The sequence below is a fragment of the Cnephaeus nilssonii genome (assembly GCF_951640355.1).
Source record: "Cnephaeus nilssonii genome assembly, chromosome: 11".
NCBI classification, from domain to species: Eukaryota; Metazoa; Chordata; class Mammalia; order Chiroptera; family Vespertilionidae; genus Cnephaeus; species Cnephaeus nilssonii.
The window spans coordinates 68,576,505-68,599,166 of NC_137082.1; the positions used below are offsets into that span (position 1 = coordinate 68,576,505).

The following is a 22,662-nucleotide window of genomic DNA, read 5'->3' on the forward strand; positions in this document are numbered from 1 at the left end:
GCCGCCGCCGGGGAGACAGCGGCGCGCCGGCCGGGCTCTGCCCTCCACGTGGCAGCGGTCCCCTCCGAGGCAGCCCCGACGGACGGACGTGGCCTCCGGGCTTCAGGCGGCGGGGAAAGGGCCAGGGCGCGGGCACAGGGTCTGTATGTAAACGGTGACAGTGGCGGGGGGCGCGGCGAGGGCTCCGGGCCGCGGGCCGGGCGCGCTGGGCCCGGGTGGCAGGTCCTGGTTCTCAGGAGTAGATAGTGATGACTTCGCGGCCGCCGCCGCGGACCAGCATCACCCGATCCAGGTGCTCGGTGAGAACCTCAAGGAACTCCATGTCTGAGCGCCTGTCAAGGAGCAAGACCCGACCCCTGGCCTCCGGATGGAATGGGACACCTGGGCCTCCGCCCTGGCCCTGACCGAGGTGCTGATCCTGAAGCAGGACCGGCTGGGCGCTCCCGTCCCAGGGCTAGGACCCAGGTTCCCTGACGTCCACCTCCCTCGTCCCCCCAACTTTAAGTCCAGGATACAATTTTCATCACCGTTGCGGTTGCGGGGAGGCCCAGGCATGTTGAGCAAAACAAGCTTGGCATCCCGGGATTTCTTCACAATGACCTCGTTCAGCCGCACGGCCGTGTGCATGCGCCGCACGTTGGACTGGTTCCTGCGGGAGGAAGGTGGGAGGAGGGCACCCTGAGCCTGAAGAGGGGAGAGTTGGATCCGGGCCACGGGGCTGCTGGGCCTCAGTTCTTGCAACCAGGAACCACCAACCCCAGACCCCTCCAACCTGGGCTCTTCAGAGAGCCCAGAGGTCAGGGGCAGGAGTTGAGGGGTCATGACATAGTGAGGAGAGTAGGGACTCTGGCCAACCCAGCAAAGAGAGTAAAAAAATCTGAAGCACTTACAAGTTCTCCCACTCCCTTCAGGAAACACAAGAGAAGCAAAGAGGAAGAAAAGAGAGGGGTCAGAAAAAGCAGGGGAGGCTAGGAACTTGAGCCACCATCACCCACCCTGACTGCGCCCTGGTCCTGCTCTCCCAGCCTTGACCTTTCCACTGCCCGCACCTGGGAGTTCTGACCCTTAGCAATCAGGCCCGACCCCCGAGTCCTCCGATGGGGAAACCAAGACAAGCTGTGGGCTGGGTCTCCCAACTGCCAGCCCAGGGCCCATTCTGCATGCTTGCTCTGCCATGGGGAGCAAAGATCCTATAGGTTCACCCCAGACCCCAGCCCTTAGCCCCCAGACCCGTACGGCTTCATGCTGAAGAAGTCCTTGATGCCCTCGGCGGAGACAGGACTGGGGCCCTTATTCTTCTCTGCCACGGACTTGTCCTTGGTCCAGGTGAGATGCACCTTGTCAGGATCTGCCTCTCCCTCCCCCTCAGGCTCCTCCCCCGGGGATGGTGAGCTGCTGGGGCAGCTGGGAGCACTCTGGTCATGGATCAGCTGCACCTGAGGGATGAACAAAGCGCATGACTCCTTTGGAGGCCAAAGGCTCTGCTCCCACTGGATGGGGCCAAACCACCCCAGTTGCATACCTCCTCTTCGGGCTTCTCCTCACTGTCACCAGGTGTCTCTTCTGGGACGTTGAGGCGGAGCCGAGTGTTGGCTGGATTCTTTCTCCGGATTGAGCCACGAGATTCATCTGTGATACTCTGGATCTAGGGAGCAACAAAGGTTGGTGCCAGCTCTGCGGTGAGTTACCACCACCCATGCCCTGCAAAGAGCTACCACCAGAGCTGATGTTCAGGCAGGGTGTGCCCTTTCGGGAACTGTACCGTGTTAGAGTACTGCTCCCATACCAAGTAGCTATCGCCCGCTGACCTGCCATTGCAACTCCCCTCCAGAGCCCCTGACCTCCCACCATCCGGCAACTAAAGGGTTAACACCTGGGCCTGCAGGGCTCTATGGTCAGTGTCGGCTCCGAGGGGTCAGTGCACATGTACAATGTTTACTATCACCCCTGATTCACATTCTTGGGGGTTCATCCTTCCCAGCTCAAATGGGTACCCATCACTCATTCCCCTGAGGATCCTTCAACCACTATCGGAGAAATATATTATCCACACCTGGGAGACCCTTCAGCATGGTCTGTCAGCCTGACCTATGGGATCTGCCACCCACCTCTGAGAGCTTTCCTGTCCCCAGCTCCTGAGTACCACCTTTCATTTCCCCAAGGATCCTACTCCCTGGGGCGGGACTAGTGGCCCCACATTACCCCCACCAGGAGATCTTACACCCATACCCCATAGAGGCTTATCATCATTACCCCTGTGAACCCATCCACCACACTCTAATATCCATCTGTTACCTGCTCTCGGAGGGGCTATCACATGATCCCTTATCCCCCACACTGGCAGCCTGTCCACCATCTATATTTAGGATCCACTATTCTCCCATAGGCCCTAGAAGTCGCCTACAGAGAGCAAAGTCAGTCGCCTATGCCACAGCCCCTCTACATCTTGGCTGAAAGGCTTGGTAGGTGCAGCTGCAGCGTGTAACTCTGATGCCGGGAGCCCAGTGAGGGGAGGAATAAGGGTGATGAGTAATGCTCTAGGTGAAGCATGCCAGCCCTGAGCCATCCCAGACCAGGGCAGACCCAGAGCTGGCAGCAGCTTGAGGCTCTGAGAGCCCAGCCAGGGCAACTCACCTCCCGCTCCCGCTCGTTCTTGGTTAAATGCATCTGTTTGAGGATCTGGGAACGCTGCTCCATCACCAAAGTCTTCTCGTAGGTGTAAGCAGAGATGTCGCTCTCGTGCTGTGGGCAGGCAGGGTGGGGGTGGGGTGGTGAGAGAAAAAAGCATGAGCTACAAGCTCAGGTACAAGGCCAAGGGACGGGAGGCAGGCCCCCTTCCTTCTGCCAGCTTGGAGCGTCCCTGTCAAATGGCCTAATTTAATCAACAGTTGTGGAAGGCAAGAACGATGCTCTTTGAAAGCAATGCAGCTCATTCCCTCCTCAGTTCAGCACAGGACCAGGCATGTGAACTGGTGAATGAATGAATGAGTGGATTAATTAATTACCCAGGTGAATGGGAAAGGGGAAGAAATAAAAAAGGAACAAAGGGATGAATGGATACACACATGAATGAATGGATGGGTGAGTGAGTAAATGAATACACTAATGAATATATGGGTAGATTAATGAGTACACAGAAGGATGGGTAGATAGATTACTAAACTGAGAATGGATGGATGAGAGGCTGTATAGTGTGTGTAATCCTAGAGCCAGCCTGCCTGGGTTCAAATCCTGGCTCTGCCACTTAGTGAGCATTGTTGGGCAAATTATATGACCTCTCTTTGCCTTGACTCCCTAATCCATAAAATGGAAATGCTGATGATTGTATCTGTTTCATTGGTTGCTATGAGAACCAATATATGTAAAGTACATAGAACAGTGCCTTACATATCATGAGCACTATTAGACATGGCTTTTCTTCCTTCCTTCCTTCCTTCCTTCCTTCCTTCCTTCCTTCCTTCCTTCCTTTCTTTCTTTCTCCCTTTCTTTCTTTTTTGTTAATCTTCACCTGAGGATATTTTTCCGTTGAATTTTTATTTTATTTTCTTTTGAGAGAGTGGAAGGGACTGGGAGAGAAACATCAATGTTAGAGAGACACATCAATTGGTTGCCTCCTGTACTCGCCTGACTGGGCCCGGGGATTGAGCCTGCAAATGAAGGTACATGCCCTTGACCAGAATTGAACCTGAGACCCCTCAGTCTGCAGGCCAATGCTCTACCCACTGAGCCAAACCAGCTAGGGCTGACATGGATATTCTTATAAAGAAAAAAGGGAGGGGTGGAGGAAGGGAGGGACTCTTGGATGAATATGTGAGAGGTTAAGAAGTAGATGGGGGGAAGGAATCCAGCATCATAAGATGATTGTGGTTGGGGTTGCCCTAACTGGTGCTGGGGCCAAGAGGAAAGAGGGCCCAGTGTGTGGGACTCCAAAACTTTAGGGGTGACTCCTGGGGACTCACCATTTCCACCACCTCGACCTCCGCAGTGATACGCAAATGGTACAGAAATGTGGTCAGGTCCTTCTTCATCTGGATGCTGTTGTCGTCCATCTGGGCCACAGTGAAGATACGCATCTTGCACTTCCGCCAGACCTGGAGAGGTGGAGGGGACCCAGAAAGGTCCAGCCCAGATGTAGTGAGGATAGCCAGGGCCAGAACCTAGAGAGGACCCCGTCCTCAACCCTCCCACCCACCTTGCCACACATACATGCAGACCCGAATCGCCTAGCTCAATGACCACGCCCTACACAAAGTCCCCTGCGTAGGTGTGGGTCCCCCATAAAGTATCACTTGCTTGGGTTAAACATGCTCTCCTTTATGATGCAAGGGCACCTGCAAGGGAGACAGTCAGTTCCTAACATCTCGGATCGAAGGAGGTGATCATATTCCTTCCCAGGAGCTCACACGGAGGCTGGCCCTGGCCAGAGCCCCTGGGCCTCGCCCACGGACGTACCCGTGCACACGGACACGCACACATGCTCACCTTGTGGTGCCGCAGCAGGAAGGGCAGCAGCATAAGCATGCCACCGTCGTGCACAATCCACCAGACGTCGATGCTGCCCTCCGAGAAGCGCTCGGGGTTCCCGGGAAACATGGAAACGTTCTTGGTGACCAACAAGGCCAGGTGGCCAGCTGTGGTTTCCCGGACCAGCTCTGGGGGAGGCCAAGGAGAGGGCCAGATGGGAAACAGTGACCCTGGTCCCATCCTGCACCAGCAGCAGCCACAGGGGCTCCCAGCACCCAGCACCCGCCCCACCCGCTCCACCTTGGCCTTGGGCTGAGCAGTCAGAAAACCAGCAACAACCTGGGCCTCATCACGTATTTGCTGTTTGACTTTGGGAAAGCCTCTCAACCTCTCTGGGCCTGTTTCCCCAACTGCCCTTTCTGATTATTAAGACCTCTGCCATGCACGGCCTCATTTAACCCTCCCAACCACCTTGTCACTATGATCTACCGATAAAGGAGACAGAATAGCCTGGCGTTAAGAGTGCAGTCTCTTCGTTTACCAGCCGTGTGACCTGGAGCAAACTCCGTACTCCCTCTGTGCCTCAGTTTCACACCCCACAAATGGAGATGGCAGTGCCCGGCCCTCACAGGACTGCTGGGAGAATTAGAGACTTAGAGAAAGCCTCAACTTGTCTGGCACACAGAACACAGTCTATAAATGTCCGTTACTGTATCACTGTTACCAAGGACTCTGATGCTCAGAGAGGGTGAGTTACTTGTGAACAATCACACAGCTAGGAAGGACCAGAAGTGAGATTTAGGCCCGGGCCTCTGTGGCTTCGAAGCTATAGCTCTCACCACTGCCCCGCACTGACTTCCTCCCAGGGCTGTGAGCCCTGCAGGGGTCAAGGCCGTGTCTCCTTCACACCTGAGTCCCCAGCACCTAGCACAGTACCCAGCACACCGCCAGCTTTGGACACTGTCCCCTGAGATGCAGAACCCACATTTTTCCTCCCTGGAAAACCACCCCAAAGGAGGAGAGAGAACCCACAGCCTTCCACCCAACCCGCCGCCGCCCACCTGCCCTGCCTTACCAATGAAGTTCCTCCAGGTCTGATGATCTTCCTTCTGCCGCCAGTTGCGGGGCCAGCCCACCAGCACGGTGTTGTGCTGCAGGCCCCCGAGGCCCCCCGACTGAATCAGGTGGGACACGCCATCGCGCAGGTTGGAGGAAATCACGACCTGGCAGAAGCCTTTCACTTTCTCCGCCTCCATCAGACGCCGGATGGACTGGGGGGCGGGAAGGGGACATCAGATAAGGACCCGCCTCAGGCCGCCCTGGCCCGCCCAGCTCCTTGCAGCCTCCCTTCCTCCCTGGTCCCCATCTTTCTGAAGCTCAGCTCTGAGCATGTCAGCTCTGGTGCCAGCACTGTGCATGGCTCCCCATCACCTATGGCCCCCATTCCTTGTTGATCAATCAAAACTCTTCATGATGGAACCCCACACCTCCCACCAGCCATTGCTCATACCTCGAAAAGCTGTAGCTCTCACCACTGCCCCCACCACCCACCACGGACTTCCTCCCAGGGCTGTGAGCCCTGCAGGAGTCAGGACTGCTAGCTCTCCACCACCACCCAGACCCCTCCCCACTGCCCTGCCCAAGTCAAATGTCACTTTCAAGTACCACCTCCTCCCGCCCCCCCACCCAGACCAGAGTGAAACTGGACTCCTCTGCACCACCAATTTGTTTAACAATTTTTAAAGTTAGCATAATGATACGCATTTTAAATGCACATTCAATCTGCACTGTGAGGAAAGTTTTATTACTCTCATTTTACAGAGAGGAAATTGAGGCTTAGAGAAATTAAGACTTGCTTTAGGCCAGACAGCTAACAGATGCTATCATAGGGGTTCAACTCCAGGGGTCTGACTCCACCCACTGCCCTAATGTCAAACAGACAGGCTTCAATTCCTACCTCTGCCACCTCCTGCTGTGTGACCTTGGGCAAATTGCCTAACCTCCATGAGCCTCGGTTTTCTCATCTGTCAAATGGGGACTGTGACAGCTACCTCATTTAGGAATGAGGAGAATGACATGACATGATGGGGGTATACTGCCTGACAGGTGTAAACACTCAGCATTTTCTGTTCCTCTTGCTATTAGCTCCAGCATAGCCCCTATCCCATCAGATGGGTGAGTGCCTCTGAATGTTCCATCATCCTCACCAGCCTATGACCACCCTGAGGGCTGGGGCTTGGCCTTGTACACCTCCATCTCCCCGTGCCTAGCCCAGTGTCTAGTGCACAGCACATTCTCGCTGAATAAGTGACCAGTGGGAGCCTCCAGCTCTGACAGATGGGTGTGAACGGCCCAGTGAGGCAGAAACTATCACAAGCCATGGGGGGGGCGGGGGGCGTGCGCCTCCCCAGCTCACCTGGCCTCCCTCAGGCCCCTTTGCTCTCTGGTCACACCCCAAAAGGAAAGAGGCCTGAATCGCAAACAGAACCCACTTCCTCTGCTGCCCACCAGGTTCTGACACCTCTTAGTGCCTCTTAATGCTCCAGCCCACACCTGGCTCTGTAAGCTGCTCTGTGGGCATAGACCAGTGGATGGGGACAAGAGCAAATAGCATGGGGACAAGAGCAGGCAGCATGGAGCCAGGGACCCGGGTTCAAATCCTGACTATGCTTCCAGCCAGCTTTGTGACTTTCAGCAAGTTGCTTTCCTTTTGTGCATCAGTTTCTTCCTGTTCCAAACATGGATACTCATCCTGCTGACTCCACTCCGTAAGGGGATAGAAAGAACCCATGGATGTGGAAACACCTCGGAAGGTTTAACTTCAGCAGGAAGAAGTGTGGAGTAGCAGTCCAGCAGTTCTAATTTGAATCTCTGTCTTTCTGTCTTTAGACAAGTGATCTGACTTCTCTATGCCTCGGTTTCCTTATCCATAAAATGGGCCCTTCTGGCTCGGATGGTCTTTGGTTCCGTGAGTTGGATTCTAAGGAACTCACTCCCTGAGCCCTTAGAGCCCTCTTCTAATAAAGAGGACAGCAAAGTCTGAGGCCCCATTGATGCCAAAGGTGGAAGGAAAGAACGTGTGAAGGGGCAAGGACTGTCTTTCTGAGTGTCCTGTCCTTCCTCCCCCCCACCAGGGCCTCTGCTCACCTCCTCTGCCCGCTGGGCCTGTGGATGGTTTTCCAAAAAGGTGCCCTCCAGGACAGAGCCCACAATGGTCAGGCCTTTCCCTGCCTTGAGCTGGGAGGTCAGTGAGAGCAGCTGTGGGTGTACCACATTCTGGTCTTGGTCCACACGCACCAGCACCAGCAGCTGTGGCCTAAAAAGGATACAAGGTCATATGATCCATCCACCACCCACCCATCACCACCCACCATACACCCATACAACTACACACCACACACCAGTGAATTCACTAACCATCTGTCCTCTGTACCCCCATCCATTTCCTCTGTTCCTATATCCCCACCACCCCATCCATCCATCCATTTCCTTGAGTATCAACCCATCTAACCATCCACCCACCCATCCATCTCTCTCACTCATCCATACTTCCACTCAACCACCCACCCATCTATTTTATCCTTCAGTCATCCATGATCCACTTACATCCAAATTAATTTACCTATACATGCATTATCCACTTAATTATCCACACATACTACCACCTTTCATTCACAAATCTATGCAGCCAACCACCGTCATATATATATTTATCCATCTATTTATTTACCCACCTATTTATCCATTTATTTATTTATTTATTTCCTTTAGCTGTCTCATCCATCCAACCACCCATGAGCTTAATAGCATTCTCTAAGCATCTACTCTGGCTAGACCCTTTGTAAGCATTTGAGAACTCAGACAAATAACGCGAAGGTCTGGTCTGTGGGAGCCCCGGGTCAGTGGACATCGTCAAGGACCAGGCAATGGGGTCAGGGCACAGTGCAGAGTTCCAGGCTTTGCTCTTGGCAAAGGGAGGCTGAGGGGGTGAGAGACAGATGGGTTTGCAGAGCAGGCAGTTAGCACCGTGGGCTGCGGCAGGCGGTGAAGGTGCCGGCTCCAGCTCTGCCTTCCATGGCCTCTGAGACCCTCTCTGGTCCCTGACTTTCACATGAATAAAATGGAGATATTGCTATGAATCTAGAGGTTTCTAAATGCCCAATCACTCTCAACGTGGATGGCTCCTCCTCTCCCAGAGCAAATGCTACATGATGTTATGTTCATCTGTCTCTGGATGTGCCTTCTCCATGGAACTGTGAGCTCACTGTGTCCCCAGAGACCAGAAGATGCTTGGCACATATCATGCACTCACGCATTAAAAAGAATAACAATGGAATAAATGAATAGATGAATGAGTGGATGAATAGATGGTCAGGAGGCTGGCATGGGAGTCGGTTTTGGAGAACAAGTGTCTGGAACTCGGCCCGGCCTTGGTGCTGTAGGTGGGAAGTTTCGGACGAGGTGGAGCTGGAGAGGACACACCGTTGTGTTGAGGACGCCACTCAGCAGAACAAAGCAGGTGAGGCAGGTCAGGGCCTGCTCCCTTCCTCGCCCTCCCTGGAGCCTGCACACCTGTGCTCCCGCCGCTCACCTCCAGTTCTTGGTGTGTGGGGGCCCTTCCTCCAGGCGTAAGAGGGCATAGCGAGCAGCGCTGAGAGACAGGCCTCGGATCCCGTCACCCCACTCCTTCTCCGCCCTGAAAGCCAGGGAGTGTCAGGGAGGACAGTCCACGCTGAAGTGGCCAGTCCCCAGGGCAGAGTCTTCTATCACAGGCTCAGAAAGGACGTGCCTGTCGCTCCTGCCGCTTGCATTTCTCAAAGCTTCAGCCCCTCCTTCTGCTCTTGTCCCCTATCTCCCCATCCCACCCCATGCCACCCTCTTCCACTCCACCCCCACTGCCTGCCTCATCCCCAGCCCAGCCCCCAACATCCCATCACCAGCACTCCTACCCCTTCTCACCCCTCTCACCCCTCAGTCCCTCCCAGCCCTCCCCTCCTCCTGCACTTACCCACGGTACTCGATATACTTGTAGATGAGCCCAGCAATGAGCATGGCCACCAGGGCATAATACCAGGAGCAGATGAACATGAGGGCCAGGCAGAGGCTCATGCCCAGGAAGGAGAGTGTCCTAGACAATGGGAGAGAGACCCGGCCTCTGAGCTCTGGTGGGGCTATCACTGGTGCCAAGGCTCAAACAGCAAGACTCACACGGGGCAGGGCCTGGGCATGACCTGGAGACTATGCCCAGGTCTAGAGGAACTCACACCATCATCCCCATGAGCACCACAGGGATATGGGACCTTCTGAATGAGTGAGCAGCCACAGACAGGGCACCAGCCCATGCCCCACCCAACTCCTGAGTCACCCCTCCCTGTCCCAGTGCCTTAGGCTCTGCCAGACTGCCTCACCAGAGGGGCTCTGAGGCAGGTTTCTCTGGGGAAGAGTTGGAGGCAGGATCTCCCAGGAAGGGTGTGCCCCTAGGAAGAGGCACTGGCAAAGCAGGAGCACTGAGATAGGAGTCAGGCAGCCAGGGTTCTAGTCCAGATAGGCCATAGCCTTGCTGAGAGGCCTTGGGCCAGTCCCTTCTCCTGTTTAAGGCCCTGTTTCCTTTTGGTAGAACAAGCATGACATTCCTGCCCTGTCTGTCCATGGGCCTATTGTGAGGATGAAGGGCCTTAAAATAAAATGATCAGACGAACCCCAGGCTGCACATAAGGAGCATCTTCTGTGCACCAAGCACTGTACTGTTCACAAGGGGCCTAGGCGATGGGAACCGTTGTTATCCCATTCCACAGCTAAGGAAACTGAGGTTTCCTCATCCAGATGGTAAGCTGGTAAGCATTATGCACAGGACGGGGGTACAGCTGAGACCACGTATGACTGTGTTATATTGTTATTTGTGATTATGAGGAAACCCTCTCTAGGACCTTTCTCATGGCAGTTGGGCTACAGAAGCTGGAGTTTGGGCTGCTTAGACCTGGAGGGGATGGGCTAGGGTGAGGTGGACATTAGGATGGAGATGAGAGGGCTTTCTATGTGGTGGGTAGGGGGAACGAGGCACCCACCAGTGGTAATATCGAAAGCGTGGCCTCCAGTTGGGCGTCCTCAGCAGCGTCTGTACCGCGCAGGCCAGGTTCACGAACATGTAGCACATCAGGAAGAACCTAGAACAGAGAAAGGCGCGGGACAGACAGAAATTCAAGGAGGGGCAGAATCAGAAAGGGAAACAGAAGGGAAGAGAGGGAGAAAGGGCAAAAGAAGTTGGGGAGGTGTCCGGATCATGTTCTGGTGCTTAGGGAGGAGTTCAAAGGCCACATCCCCTTTCAACACACCCTGCTGCATGCGGGGGTAAATCTCTATATAACAAAAGACGGGGTTCTATGACAGTGGGGAACCTCCTGGGGCGGTTAAAGTGTCTGGGTGGGCTGTTCAGGGTCACAGCTGCTGGATCCAGGTGGAGAGACCCCAGAGCTGGTGGGAAGGGCAAGAGGCCAGCACGCACATAGAGAGGATGGGGGCGACCTCATCGAGGGATGCAATGAGGATGCCGATCTCGCAGATGCAGGCGGTCAGGAGCAAGGCCCATGTTGGCTCTCCGTTGGCTTTGCCGTGGCCAAAGACCTGAGGACAGAGTAACCGTCATGGGAGCCTGAGACCTTAAGGACTTCTGGTGTCTCCCCCAGTCTTGGGGAGCAGTGCCGTAGAGGCAGAATCCCCTAATCAATGAGGAGGTAGGGGCAGGATGCTGTATGTCTTATCTCTTAGCAATACCCAAGGGGATACCGGGCTTTTGCTGTATCTTACCCACACTGACATTGGTACCCAAGTGCAATGAAGTTCAAATGCTCCCTTAAGGGGAAAAAAACAGATGGGAGAAGAACTACAGGAGGCCAGCAAGAGGCCATGACTATGTGCGCCATAAATCTTTTTTTTAGCATCATGGAGAGAGCTGCCCCTTTCTTGCCCTTTGGCTGCCTCCGTGAGTCCCTGCCTGATCACTAGGCCAAAGGAGGGCCATTTATTTTTCCCCTAAGAGCAGACAACTCTGTCCAAAAAGATGGCATTGACCATGGGCCAAATCCCAAATAAGGCACAACCATTCTTCTTCGTGGCAGCACAGAGCAGGAGGGCCCCAGAAGGCAGTTCAAGGCTTGCTGTGGCCCTGGCTCGCCGTGTAGCCCCCTGGGCAGGGGTCTGGCTGGCTGGTACAGGGAGGGACTGTTCTCTCCACACTCTGCCCCCCACTGACCTGCAGGAAGGGCACTATGCCGTCACGGGAGATGGCCTGCAGCAGGCGTGGGGCCCCTGTGAGGCTCTGCAGCCCAGCCCCACAGGTGGAGAAGAAGGATCCGATGACGATAACCCAGGGGGAGGGCCAGGCCAGTGTGCCCACCACCAGGTTGCCACTCACAGCTTCACCGAACCTGGAATGAAGCAGCAGAGGGACAGGAGATACTGGGTGAGCGATGCCACCTGGATTTCCAGGGCAGGTCTCCCACACCAACTTCAGAACCAACTCTGTGCCCACCACAGAGCTGGGCTCAGTAGGGGCAAAGGGAGAGACAAAGCCCCTAATGTCCCGGGCACTTTCTGTCTGCACGACCTTGGGCAAGTCACTACCTCTCCTTGCCTCACTTTCCTCACCTTGTAAGACAAGGATCATTATAAACCCATCTCATACAACAGGTGAGAGGATAGGAGGAGACAACGCATGTAAAATGCTTAGCACGGTGCCTGGAACACGGTAGTAATAACGATTCCAGTAAAGGTCAGTTGTGACATTTTATGTTATCCTGGGCAAATCGCTTAACCTGTTAGAACCTCTCCATCTGAAAAACGGGGGTTCTAGCCTCATCATCTGGTGATGGTCTGTGATGTGAGACTCAAAGAAAAGCATTTTCTAACAGTGACAGTGTCTAAAAATGGAAGATGCTGCCTCCGTAGGTACAGAGCCCTGTCCCTGAAATGTGCAAGCGGAGGAAAGCTCCGATGGGCAGCTGCTGAAGGACTTCAAGGATCAGATGATGGTCAGCGGTTCTCAACCTTCCCAACGCTGCGACCCGTTAATACAGTTCCTCGTGTTGTAATGTAAATATCTGTGTTTTCCGATGGTCTTAGGCTCTACAGCAGCGGCTCTCAATCTGTGGGTCGCAACCCACAGGTTGAGAACCGCTAGCAGGGTCACCTAAGACCATCGGAAAACACAGATATTTACATTACCATTCATTAACAGTAGCAAAATTACAGTTATGAAGCAGCAACGAAAATAATTTTATGGTTGGGGGTCACCACAACATGAGGAACTGTATTAAAGGGTTGCGGCATTAGGAAGGTTGAGAACCACTGGGTTGTACTGATGGCCCTTACAGTCAGTGGAAGGTGTCCAATTAAATAAAATGAGATACGTGGAGGTTAAGTTGCCCTAAAAGCCAAAAGGTGTAATATGTGCAAATCGTCCATTTGGCCAGGTCACTCCTCTAATTAAAACCCTCTGGAGTTTCCTCCATTTTTTGTAAAATAAAGCTCCAGTTTACTGGTACCAAAAACCAGGCCTCCAGGACTGGGTCCATCGTAAGTCACCAGCCTCATGTCCCCCATTCCCCACCTCACAGAAGCCAGGATGGGAATGCAGAAATTGGCTTCTGGGACAGGACTGCCACTTGCCCTCCTGGTGTGTATGCACACGCCCTTCAGAAGGGTATGCGCCTGAAGCTCTAACTGCTCACAGCTACAGGCACCGAGTGTGCAAACACACGTGTGCATGCACACACACGCATACACACGTGCAGCTGTTTCTCTCCTCCACCTTTATTCATGCTGATCTCCCTGCCTGGAATGCCACCCCCCCGCCCCAACCTCCAGCCATCTAAGTAATCTCTGCTCGACATTTAAAGTGGGAAGGGATAAATGAGAAAATGTGTATAAGGCATTTCTAGAATCACCTCCTCCTCCCGCCCTCTGAGGACTGGATCGCAGCCTCCGGAGCCGTGTGCTTTATTTTCTCACCACCCCTACTGCTCTGCATCCCAAGTCTGTTGAAAGTACAGCTACCATCCCCAAAGAGCTCCTTCAGGGTGAAAATCCTGGGTTATTTATCTTTGTTACCCCCGGAACCCTGGACAGTGACCAACACATAGACATCCAGGAAACATTAAATGAATTAATAGATTTTAAAGAAAAAGAAAAGGAAAGTGTCATTATCCTAAAGGAAATGAGGCACCATTCTAGCTTCTTGAGCTGGAGTGACATAAGAAAGATAAAATACAGCCCTAGCTGGTTTGGCTCAGTGGATAGAGCATCAGCCTACGGACTGAAGGGTCCTGGGTTCGAATCCAGTCTAAGGGCACATATCCGGGTTGGAAGGACTGAGCCCTACCCCGTCTGTATAATAAAATCTGTTTAAAATTTAAAAAAAAAGAAAGATAAAATACAGTGTAAGTTGGCAAGCAATTGCCCTTGACCCCACCCCCCCAACATACACAAGGCCCCTTGCACAGGTTCAGTGCCCCTGTCAGGTCTGTTTCCCAGAACTTGGCCCCTGTGTCCACCCCCCAGAACAGGATCAGCCCTGATTCCCTTACTTACTTGTCCCGCAGGACGACCCCCTCAATGCAGGCTCCAAACAGAATAACGGAACTGATGTCTGCATCAGAGAATGAAGGAGAATTCCCAGCGTGGCGCCCCCCTTCATCACCACCACTCCTGAGCCAGCGGATGAAGCAGCAACTGCCCCCTCTCCAGCCCTCCCTGCCCACGGTGGCCCCAGCCCAGCAGCACAGGATACACACAGCGGAGGTGGTGGCAATGGCCAGGATGGTGCCTGTAGGAATTGACTTCTGGGCATCCCGCAGGTCCCCGGAGCGATTAGACCCAGCCATGATCCCTGTGGAGAGAGCAGCTAGGACAGGAGCCACAGGAGACCAGACAGACTGGGAAGAAATTACCCCAGCCTCGGAGTCAGGAAGCCTGGGATCTGGGCTTGGCACATGGATTTGCGTGAGGACTTGGGCAGTATACTTGGCTTTCCATGGCCTTAATTCCCTCATCTGTCCGATGGGAACTGAATTGTGACTTCTGCCTGTGTGATGGGGGTTTTATACTAAGAAATTCCCCCACGTTATCTTTGACCATCCCCTACACACCCATTCCCAGGCACAGTCCTCCCTCTCCGAGCTCCCCTTCACCTGTGACTGAAGGGAAGTAGATTCCAACCAGCAGAGTGAAGTAGGAGGTCATATCACTGAAGACATAAGGATGGTCCATGTTGATAAGGGCGCCTTCAGCCAGGCCCACGGAAGGCATCCCACGCTTCTCCACAATCACCCCCTTGGTCAGGTAGGAGCTCCAGAGGTTCTCTGTGGGGGAGACAGGATGCTCAGGAAAGACCCAAAGTCAGAGTGTCAGAGCTTTGGGGCCAGAAGGTGGGGTGGGAAAAAGGAGGGCCAAGGTCAACCTCTCATTCCCCTTGGCTCTGTTTTATTTCCACTAACATTTCCTAAGCTCCTGATTTGGATGAGGCCACATGCAGGGGCTTTGCACCTGAGTCAGATTTGGTCCTTGCTCTCAAATAGCACTGTCTACTGGGGCAAAAAGACACACCTATCTCAGACTGATTCAATATCCCAAACTGATCTCACACCCACCCACCCCAAACCAGCTCTTTTCCTGGATCCCTTAGCTGGGTAAGTGGCACTAGCATCAATTCAGACACCTTGGCATTGCCCTCAACTGCTCCCTCTCCCCATCTCCATTTCAAACCCATCACCAACCCCTCCTAAATATTTCTCAAATATATCCCTTCTCTCCTTTCCAGGATTCCTCCACTTTGGTACTATTGACATGTGGGACCAGTTAATTCTTGGTTATGGGGGGCTGTCCTATAGCATTGTAGGGTGTTTAGCAACATCCTGAGCTCTACACACTAGGTGCCTATAATAAGCCTCCAGTTGTGACCAGAACTGTCTCCAGACATTGCCACACATCTCCTTGGTGCACAGAACAGCCTTGATGGAGAACCATTACTCCACTCCAGACATCCCTCCATCACTCCAGGTCAGAAAACCATCGTCTCTCACCTGGACTCAGTGTAGCCTCCTCTTGGATTCCCTGCCTCTGCTATCTCCCCATTTTAGCCCATCCACATTAGCAGCCAGAGTGAACCTCCAGAAATAACAAGGTGGCCATGTCCCTCACTAACTCCCAACCATTTGGTGGCTCTTCATTGCCCTCAGGACATAGTCCAAACTCTTCAACATAGCTACCGAGACCCACCACAGTCTGGCTCATGCTGGCTTCTCCAACATCATGTCTTGCCCCTCCTTCTTTTTCACTTTATGTCCCAGTCATTCCAAATTACTTGTGGTTGGAAGGACACAGTATGCTCTTCTGTGTCTGCACGCTTTTAGGCAAGCTGTTCTTCTGCCTGTGATGTCTTTATTCCCCTAATATCACTGAAAAATCTCTTATTTCTCCTTCAAAAGCTTTCTCAGATGAGTCCAGGAAGCCTTATCTCACCACCTTCTACATACAACCACTCCCTCTCCTGGGAGATCTCTGTTCATTGAATGTGCATCTATGCATATTTGCTGATACATCTGTGTTTGCTTTTAGACTCCTTAAGGCCAAGGCCTGTGGCTTATTTATGTTGCATTCCTGGTGCTTAGCACAGTGCTAGGCTCTTGGTAGGTGCTTGTTAAATTGGTGGCTCTCTTTTCTATTAAGTGATGGGCTACTCAAAGGCTTCTTTTCATCTCTACCCCTTCATGGTGCCAAGAACAGAACATGACCCAGAGTAGGAGATCAATTAAAACTGATTGAATTTAACTGAATCCCAAGTAGATTCTCTTAATCCTAACATTTTAACCCACAATCCCTGTAGCGTTCCCTGGACACCAGCCCTCTTCCGTCCCCCAGACCTTTGATGAGGCCACTAGCAGCGCCAGGAATGCCCTGGATCTCCGTGACGTTGTTTTGGGTGAAGTACTCATCACAGGTGGCATTGAGAAAGCGAGAGGAACAGAAAAGGCCCCAGAGCTGTGTGGTCACCGTCTCATTTCCTTCCCAAGCCAGCTTGGCACAGACATCAAAGCCATGGTGAGATAGTGTGCGGTTCCCCAGGAGGCAGATCCTAGGGAGAGAAACAAGGGAGGAAGGTGGGGAGGGACATAACCTTGCTCTGGCTTCACAGTCGAATTGCCAGTGGGACTCTAAAAAACACCAATGCTGGGGCCTAATATCCAGAGATTCTGATTTTATTGGATGAAGCCCAGAATCGGCTTTTTCTTTTTCTCAAAGACCCCACCCCCACCACCCCTCCACCCCTAGCCCCAGCCCATAAGTGATTCTAATAGAAACCAGGGCAACAAACCACCTTAGTGCCACGCTGTGTTTCAGCACCATGGACAGTAGTCTCTGTGTGCCGCCCTTCTGGGCAGTGGGATGTAGGGGAACCTGTCCTAGTAAAGAAGCAGGACCAACAGAGATCTGAGTTCCTAGACCTTCCCTTCTGTGTACCTTCCCATGATGGAAAAGGTATTTAACACTAAGTGGTTGCCCCATTCCAGAAGCTTGTCCCCACCCATAAAATGTTTCCCCAACACAGTGTTTATGCCTCCAGAAATCGTTCCACTTGGTTCTTTCTCAGTTCATCCCCACAGCAAGCATTTGACTCTCATAAGGGAAAATATGCCCAACTCCAGAAATATTATCCCACCCTGAATAGACTTCCCCAAAACTAGGAGGTATTTTCCCTCTCAAGGGAGATTGCTCTAAATTCACAACCACTCTGATTCTGAGAGATGGGAACCAGGGGTTGGCATAGGGTGGTGTGCAGACCATGAAACTGGGCCATAGAGGAGGAGGACAATGCCTTAGGCTCAGAGTAGCAGCACTTACGGGAAGTAGGGCGGGTCAAAGGCAGATTTGATGACCCCAGCATAGATGGCCAGGATGGAGAGGATGACACAACCCAGGAAGACAAGGGCAAACTTGTTGACATACTTGACACCCACAAATACCACAGTGGCCATGCAGGTGAGCACACAGGTGCCATATACACGCATATTGTTCAACATGGCTGAGGCCTCCCCGCTGGCATCTTCTGCCTTAAAAATGGCCATAGCTGGGAAGAGGTAAGCCTGTGAGAAAGGGGCAAGGAGGTCAGGCAACTAACCCAGTAAGAACCAACTGAGAATCACCCCAAGAAAATAACCTGATGTGCAGTCAGGGATTTGGAGAAAAGATTCCAGTCATGGCAAATTTACAGTAGTGCAAGACTAGAATGACATCCACTGATAAGGGAATGGTTAAGAAAATCATAGGCTAGCCTGCAAGGATTATCTTAGTCATTAAAAACGATATTGTAGTCCAGCTGGTGTGGCTCAGTGGTTGACCTATGAACCAGGAAGTGATGGTTCAATTCCCTGTCAGGGCACACGCCCAGGTTTCGGGCTCCATTCCCAATAGGGGGCATGCAGGAGGCAGCAATCAATGATTCTCTCTCATCATTTATGTTTCTGTCTCTTTCTCCCTCTCCCTACCTCTCTGAAATCAATGAAAATATATATTTTTAAATGATATTGTGAAAATATTGGCAGTAATTTTAATTTCTATTATTTTGTGATCATGTATAAGTCTTAATGGTTATATATTGTTTTTATTATTTCTAATAGAAAGGCAGAAACAAATTAGATAGTCATCATTAGGAGATTGGGTGAATAAATTATGATAGTCCCATATGCACTATGGTGCTATTCAAAAGGATAAATGTTATATTAGGTAAAAACAATCAAGTTTTAGAAAATGTGTTTATGATCTCATTTTTGTAAATACATGTATGTACTCATATCTAAACACATAAATATATGCATAATAATGTGTGTGTAGATATAGCAAAATATTAACAGTAGTTTCCCCTGAATGGTGAAAATGTGGAGAATCTTTATTTTTTTGCACATCTTATTTTCTATAATTTCTCTATTAAATATTAATGTTTATATTCCTACAAAAGTTTTTTTCATTTGCAAATTATATTTACAAAGAGGTTTTGAGTTGTTTAGGAAAATCTGTACAGTTATACAAAGACAGAATACAATATGACATAGAAAAAACTAGAAAAAAATACACCCAAATGTTAATGATTTTCTTTGGGCAATTGTTATTTCCTTTTTTACATTCTTTGATATTTTTCCAATTTATGCAAGGGGCAAAATTGTTTTTATAATAATAATTTTCAAATTATTTAATTTTGTAAAAGTCATCATTCTCTCATAATGTGGCTCCTCAGGTCTTTCGTTCTCCATTCTGCCCCAAACCAGAAGCTGCGACTGCTTTTAGCCCTAGTTCTCCAAGACAGTGTGGTAGAGTGAACAATCCCTGGCGTGAGGATCAGAAAGACACAGGTTCACACCTTCCACACGTTCATAACCCTTCCTTAAATTCTCTGAGCCTTGCTTTCTTCATCTGTAAAATGGGGACATCTTCTAGCTCATAGGAGAGTCAGGGATAAAATAAAATGATACATCGCAGGCCATGGGGCCTGGGTAAAGTAGGAGCTTGGAAAATGTCAGCCTGACTTTCTATCTACCAAGGAACCCTCTTCAGTTCTCAACTCCTCCGGGAGGGGCAGGAAGAATGGAGACCAAAGTCAGCAGCCGTCTCCTTTAAACACTGCCCAGCAACCTGACTTCTCATGTCTACTCCTGATAGATGTCTTTACTCGGCTCCTTCTTAGCCTTCTTCCCTTTTGCAATTGACTAGCCATCAGCCCTCTATAATGAACATTCGCAGGGGACTTAACACAGCCCCTGGCACATGGTCGGCAGCCACTAAATAGTCAACTATTGTGTGACATGACTATTACTATTTCTGCCATAATTTTACTCTTATCCACCCACCTCTGCCACTTGGTAGCTGAGTGACCTTGAGCAAGTCATTTCGTTTCTCTGAGCTTCTCATTTGTAAATGGGCGTAATAATACTTAAACTTCATGAGGATTCAAGATAATGACTGTGAAGTACTTGGAACTCTGCTGAGAGCACAGTGGGTGCCTGATAAACGGCAGCTGTTCATGTTACATAATTATTGCATCTCGTCTCCCCAACTAGACCGTGAACTCTTTAAAAACAGAAGCACATCTGATTTCCCTTTGGCCTCACTGAGTGGCCTATAGGAGGTGTCCAGGGAGCATTGGTTAACTGAAAGCCTGGGGCCCCACACCTCCTCCTCGGCCCCTCTCACCAGCAGGATTTCGATGGTGCCCAAGATGTACATGGCCCCAGCAAAGGTAGTGCCCAGGTAGAAGCAGAGGCCCACGGCGCCCCCAAACTCTGGGCCCAGAGACCTGGAAATCATGTAGTAGGAGCCGCCAGCTGCAGAAAAAAAACTTGTATCAGTGAGAGGTTCAAGAGCACTGGGCTATCGTTGGGGGTGAGGAGGACTTAGGAACAGAGGTGGGAAGGTGACTGCTCTGAGCCTCATGGGCCTTACAGGCTGGAGTTCTAGGACTGGTGGGAGACCCAGCTAGCCACTCTGCATAGATTTTGCAGCACTAATTACCATGTTGCTAATTACCCCTCTAAGGAGGTCATGGCTCAGAAATAGGATGATGGAGAAGAGGGTCTCAGGCAAAGGGAGAGCTTGCATTGCCCTGTCCAACACCATAAATTGCCTCCCTTGCCTCCCCTTAATAAAATTGTCCCAGGCTACCCCCCAAACAGCATAGCCTAGTCCCAGTTCTACAATACGGCCTGTCTTGGGTCCTGATAGCCCCCAAAGTCCAGGGCACTATCCTTCCTTCCAACAATCCAGGCCCCCCTCCCAACCATTCAGGCCCCATCCCCTAAAAGAAACCCCAATTACATACCAGGCACAACACCATTGGTTGCAATTGCACTCATGGAGATGGCTGTGAGCATCGTCTGTGAGGAGAGAGATCATCAGAGTGGTGGCTGGAATGGGGGCCGCAGTGGCCTGGGTGGGGGCCAAACCTTATGCCCCATAAACATTGCCAAACCCACAAGTCCTCTTCCTCTGAGCTTCTCCCTGGTCCCACTCCAACTTCCACTCCTGCCAAGTCCTTCTTGTCAAGAAAAGCTCTTATTCACCATTCAATGGGCCTACCACAAGCTACAGCACCAGAGAGCTCTGGAAATCCCAGCCTGGCCTCTGACCAGCTGTCTGGCCTGGGACAAGTCACTTCACTCTCTAAGCCTCAGTTTCTTCATCTACAAAACAGGGTCCTCGCTTTAGCACTGATTACCTCACACGCAAAGGTGGCTCAAAGGTCACATGTAAAGAAACAGAAATGTGATCAGAAGTAGATGTCTAGTGAATAGTTGATATTTTAGAGAAAGTAGGAAGAATTCTGTTACAAAACTGTTTGTCACACATAATCCCATTTCTTGTGAGTCTGGACCTACCAAAATGTTAACTAGTGTGTGATTATAGGTGAATTTTATTTCTTTCTGTACATCTATCTTTTTCATCAATGAATTGGCATTACTTGTGTAATTACACACATACACACACAAGACACATCCAGGTGAAACCTGGTTCAGAGCCATCAGAGACCAGCCTGTGAGAGGCAGGAAGGACCAGTCAGACCTAATTTACTCTCAAAGATCATATGCAGTGGTTCCTATAAAAAGCTCAGGTCTCATGCTTCCCCCCCCCTCTCCCTCTCCCACCCCAGGGCCCTGCTCAGCCCAGCTGCCAGGGAGTGGGAGAGGGGAGGGTGTCACTCACACAGGAGCAGCAGATGAGGACCATACAAAAGGACTCCATGATGCCTGCAATGCCCACCACCCAAGTGAGTCGCAGGAAGAGGATGACACCAAAGATGTTCTGCAGGCACGGCAGGTACACACCCATGAAGGTGCCCATACGTGGGGCCTGCCAGGGAAGCCAGTGTCAGTTTCTGTCGCTCCTAATCACTACCAACCCCACAAGCCCACTCCTCCTCCCCTTTTCCTTCATCCCCCACTTTCTTATTCTCTCCATCTCCACCCCTTCATCCCTCTTCCCCCTGATTCCTCTTCCCATTTCCCAGCCTTCATGTCTGCATCACCCTTCCTTCAAAACAACCCCACGCTCCTCCCTTCTATCGCTATCCCTCATCTCCCTTCCCTCTGCCCCCAAATCCTATCCCTTCGTCTGAATCTGTTTTCCTTCCCCAATCTTTTCTCCCTTCCATCCGCCCTTCCTCCCTCTTTGTTCTTCCCAAGGCCCTCACCTGCACCGGCTTCTTTTTTCCACCCTCATTGTTTTCTGCTTCTTCATGCTCCCTACTTCCTTGGGGTAGGTTGGTGTAGTTGGCCAGGCCACTAAGCAGGGAGGACACCATGGGGCTGGTGTCCATCTCCTCCTGTGGAGGGAGGTGGCAGTATTAGGATGCTAGAGCCTCGGGGAGGGGAGGAGGATGAGCTAGATGGGAGGAGGCAGAGAGATATGGGGACAAGGAAGGCAAACCTTTGAGGATGAGATAAGATGAAAAAGGAGGAGGAGGAGGCAAGGAGAACAGGGAAAGAGGATGGTAGGATGGGGGTAAAGAGTAGCGGGGGTAAAGGGAAGGAGAAAGAGCTGAGGGAGGCTCAACAAAGAAGGTGGACCTGACAGGGAGATGGAGAGGAGGGAAGGAGGGAGGATCTGATAAATGCGGAGATGAACTGTGGGTGGAGGCCCAACACCCCTGGCAACCCACCTCAAACAGGGCCATGTTCTTGCCATCGTACTCCTTTCCCTTCTCCGTGTCGGTGCTGTTGATGAAGGGGCTGCTCTCCTTGGGGTTGCCATCACCTGGGAAGGCAGGCGAGTCAGTGGTCTGGCACCAACTGGTTGTCATCCATCTGCCTGGGCCAATGCAGCTGTATGGCCACTTGAACTCTCCAACCCTCCATGTGCACATGGGAAACATGGAGCTAATACTGCCTCCCTTGAAGAATTTTGTTTATTTATTTTAAAAATATTTTTTATTGATTTCAGAGAGGAAGGGAGAGGGAGAGAGAGATAGAAACATCAGTGATGAGAGAGAATCATTGATTGGCTGCCTCTTGCACGTCCCACACTGGGGATGGAGCCCACAATCTGGGCATGTGCCCTGACCAGGAACCGAACCCTGACTTCCTGGTTCATAGGTCAATGCTCAACCACTGAGCCATGCCGGCTGGGCCTCCCTTGAAGAATTTTAGTTGACAGCATGTT

At 51.6% G+C, this 22,662-nt stretch overlaps 1 protein-coding gene across 2 annotated transcripts in view; it reads right to left on the reverse strand.

Annotated features, from left to right (window-relative positions):
- Positions 1-232: 232 nt before the first annotated feature.
- Positions 233-22,662, reverse strand: part of SLC12A5 (solute carrier family 12 member 5) — a gene marked incomplete at both ends in the record, with an annotated part of 36,437 nt that continues 14,007 nt past the window's right edge. For both annotated transcript variants that reach the window (XM_079785324.1, XM_079785325.1), the window contains 25 exons: positions 233-324; positions 516-649; positions 891-905; positions 1,237-1,436; positions 1,523-1,645; positions 2,635-2,742; positions 3,960-4,091; positions 4,483-4,652; positions 5,540-5,735; positions 7,612-7,780; positions 9,056-9,160; positions 9,473-9,592; positions 10,530-10,628; positions 10,967-11,085; positions 11,714-11,888; positions 14,050-14,107; positions 14,249-14,347; positions 14,649-14,819; positions 16,380-16,591; positions 17,359-17,600; positions 19,702-19,832; positions 20,327-20,381; positions 21,208-21,354; positions 21,695-21,826; positions 22,163-22,257. In XM_079785324.1, the coding sequence (XP_079641450.1) occupies positions 233-324; positions 516-649; positions 891-905; positions 1,237-1,436; positions 1,523-1,645; positions 2,635-2,742; positions 3,960-4,091; positions 4,483-4,652; positions 5,540-5,735; positions 7,612-7,780; positions 9,056-9,160; positions 9,473-9,592; positions 10,530-10,628; positions 10,967-11,085; positions 11,714-11,888; positions 14,050-14,107; positions 14,249-14,347; positions 14,649-14,819; positions 16,380-16,591; positions 17,359-17,600; positions 19,702-19,832; positions 20,327-20,381; positions 21,208-21,354; positions 21,695-21,826; positions 22,163-22,257 (3,299 nt within the window). The remainder of the gene's footprint in view (positions 325-515; positions 650-890; positions 906-1,236; positions 1,437-1,522; positions 1,646-2,634; positions 2,743-3,959; positions 4,092-4,482; positions 4,653-5,539; positions 5,736-7,611; positions 7,781-9,055; positions 9,161-9,472; positions 9,593-10,529; positions 10,629-10,966; positions 11,086-11,713; positions 11,889-14,049; positions 14,108-14,248; positions 14,348-14,648; positions 14,820-16,379; positions 16,592-17,358; positions 17,601-19,701; positions 19,833-20,326; positions 20,382-21,207; positions 21,355-21,694; positions 21,827-22,162; positions 22,258-22,662) is intronic.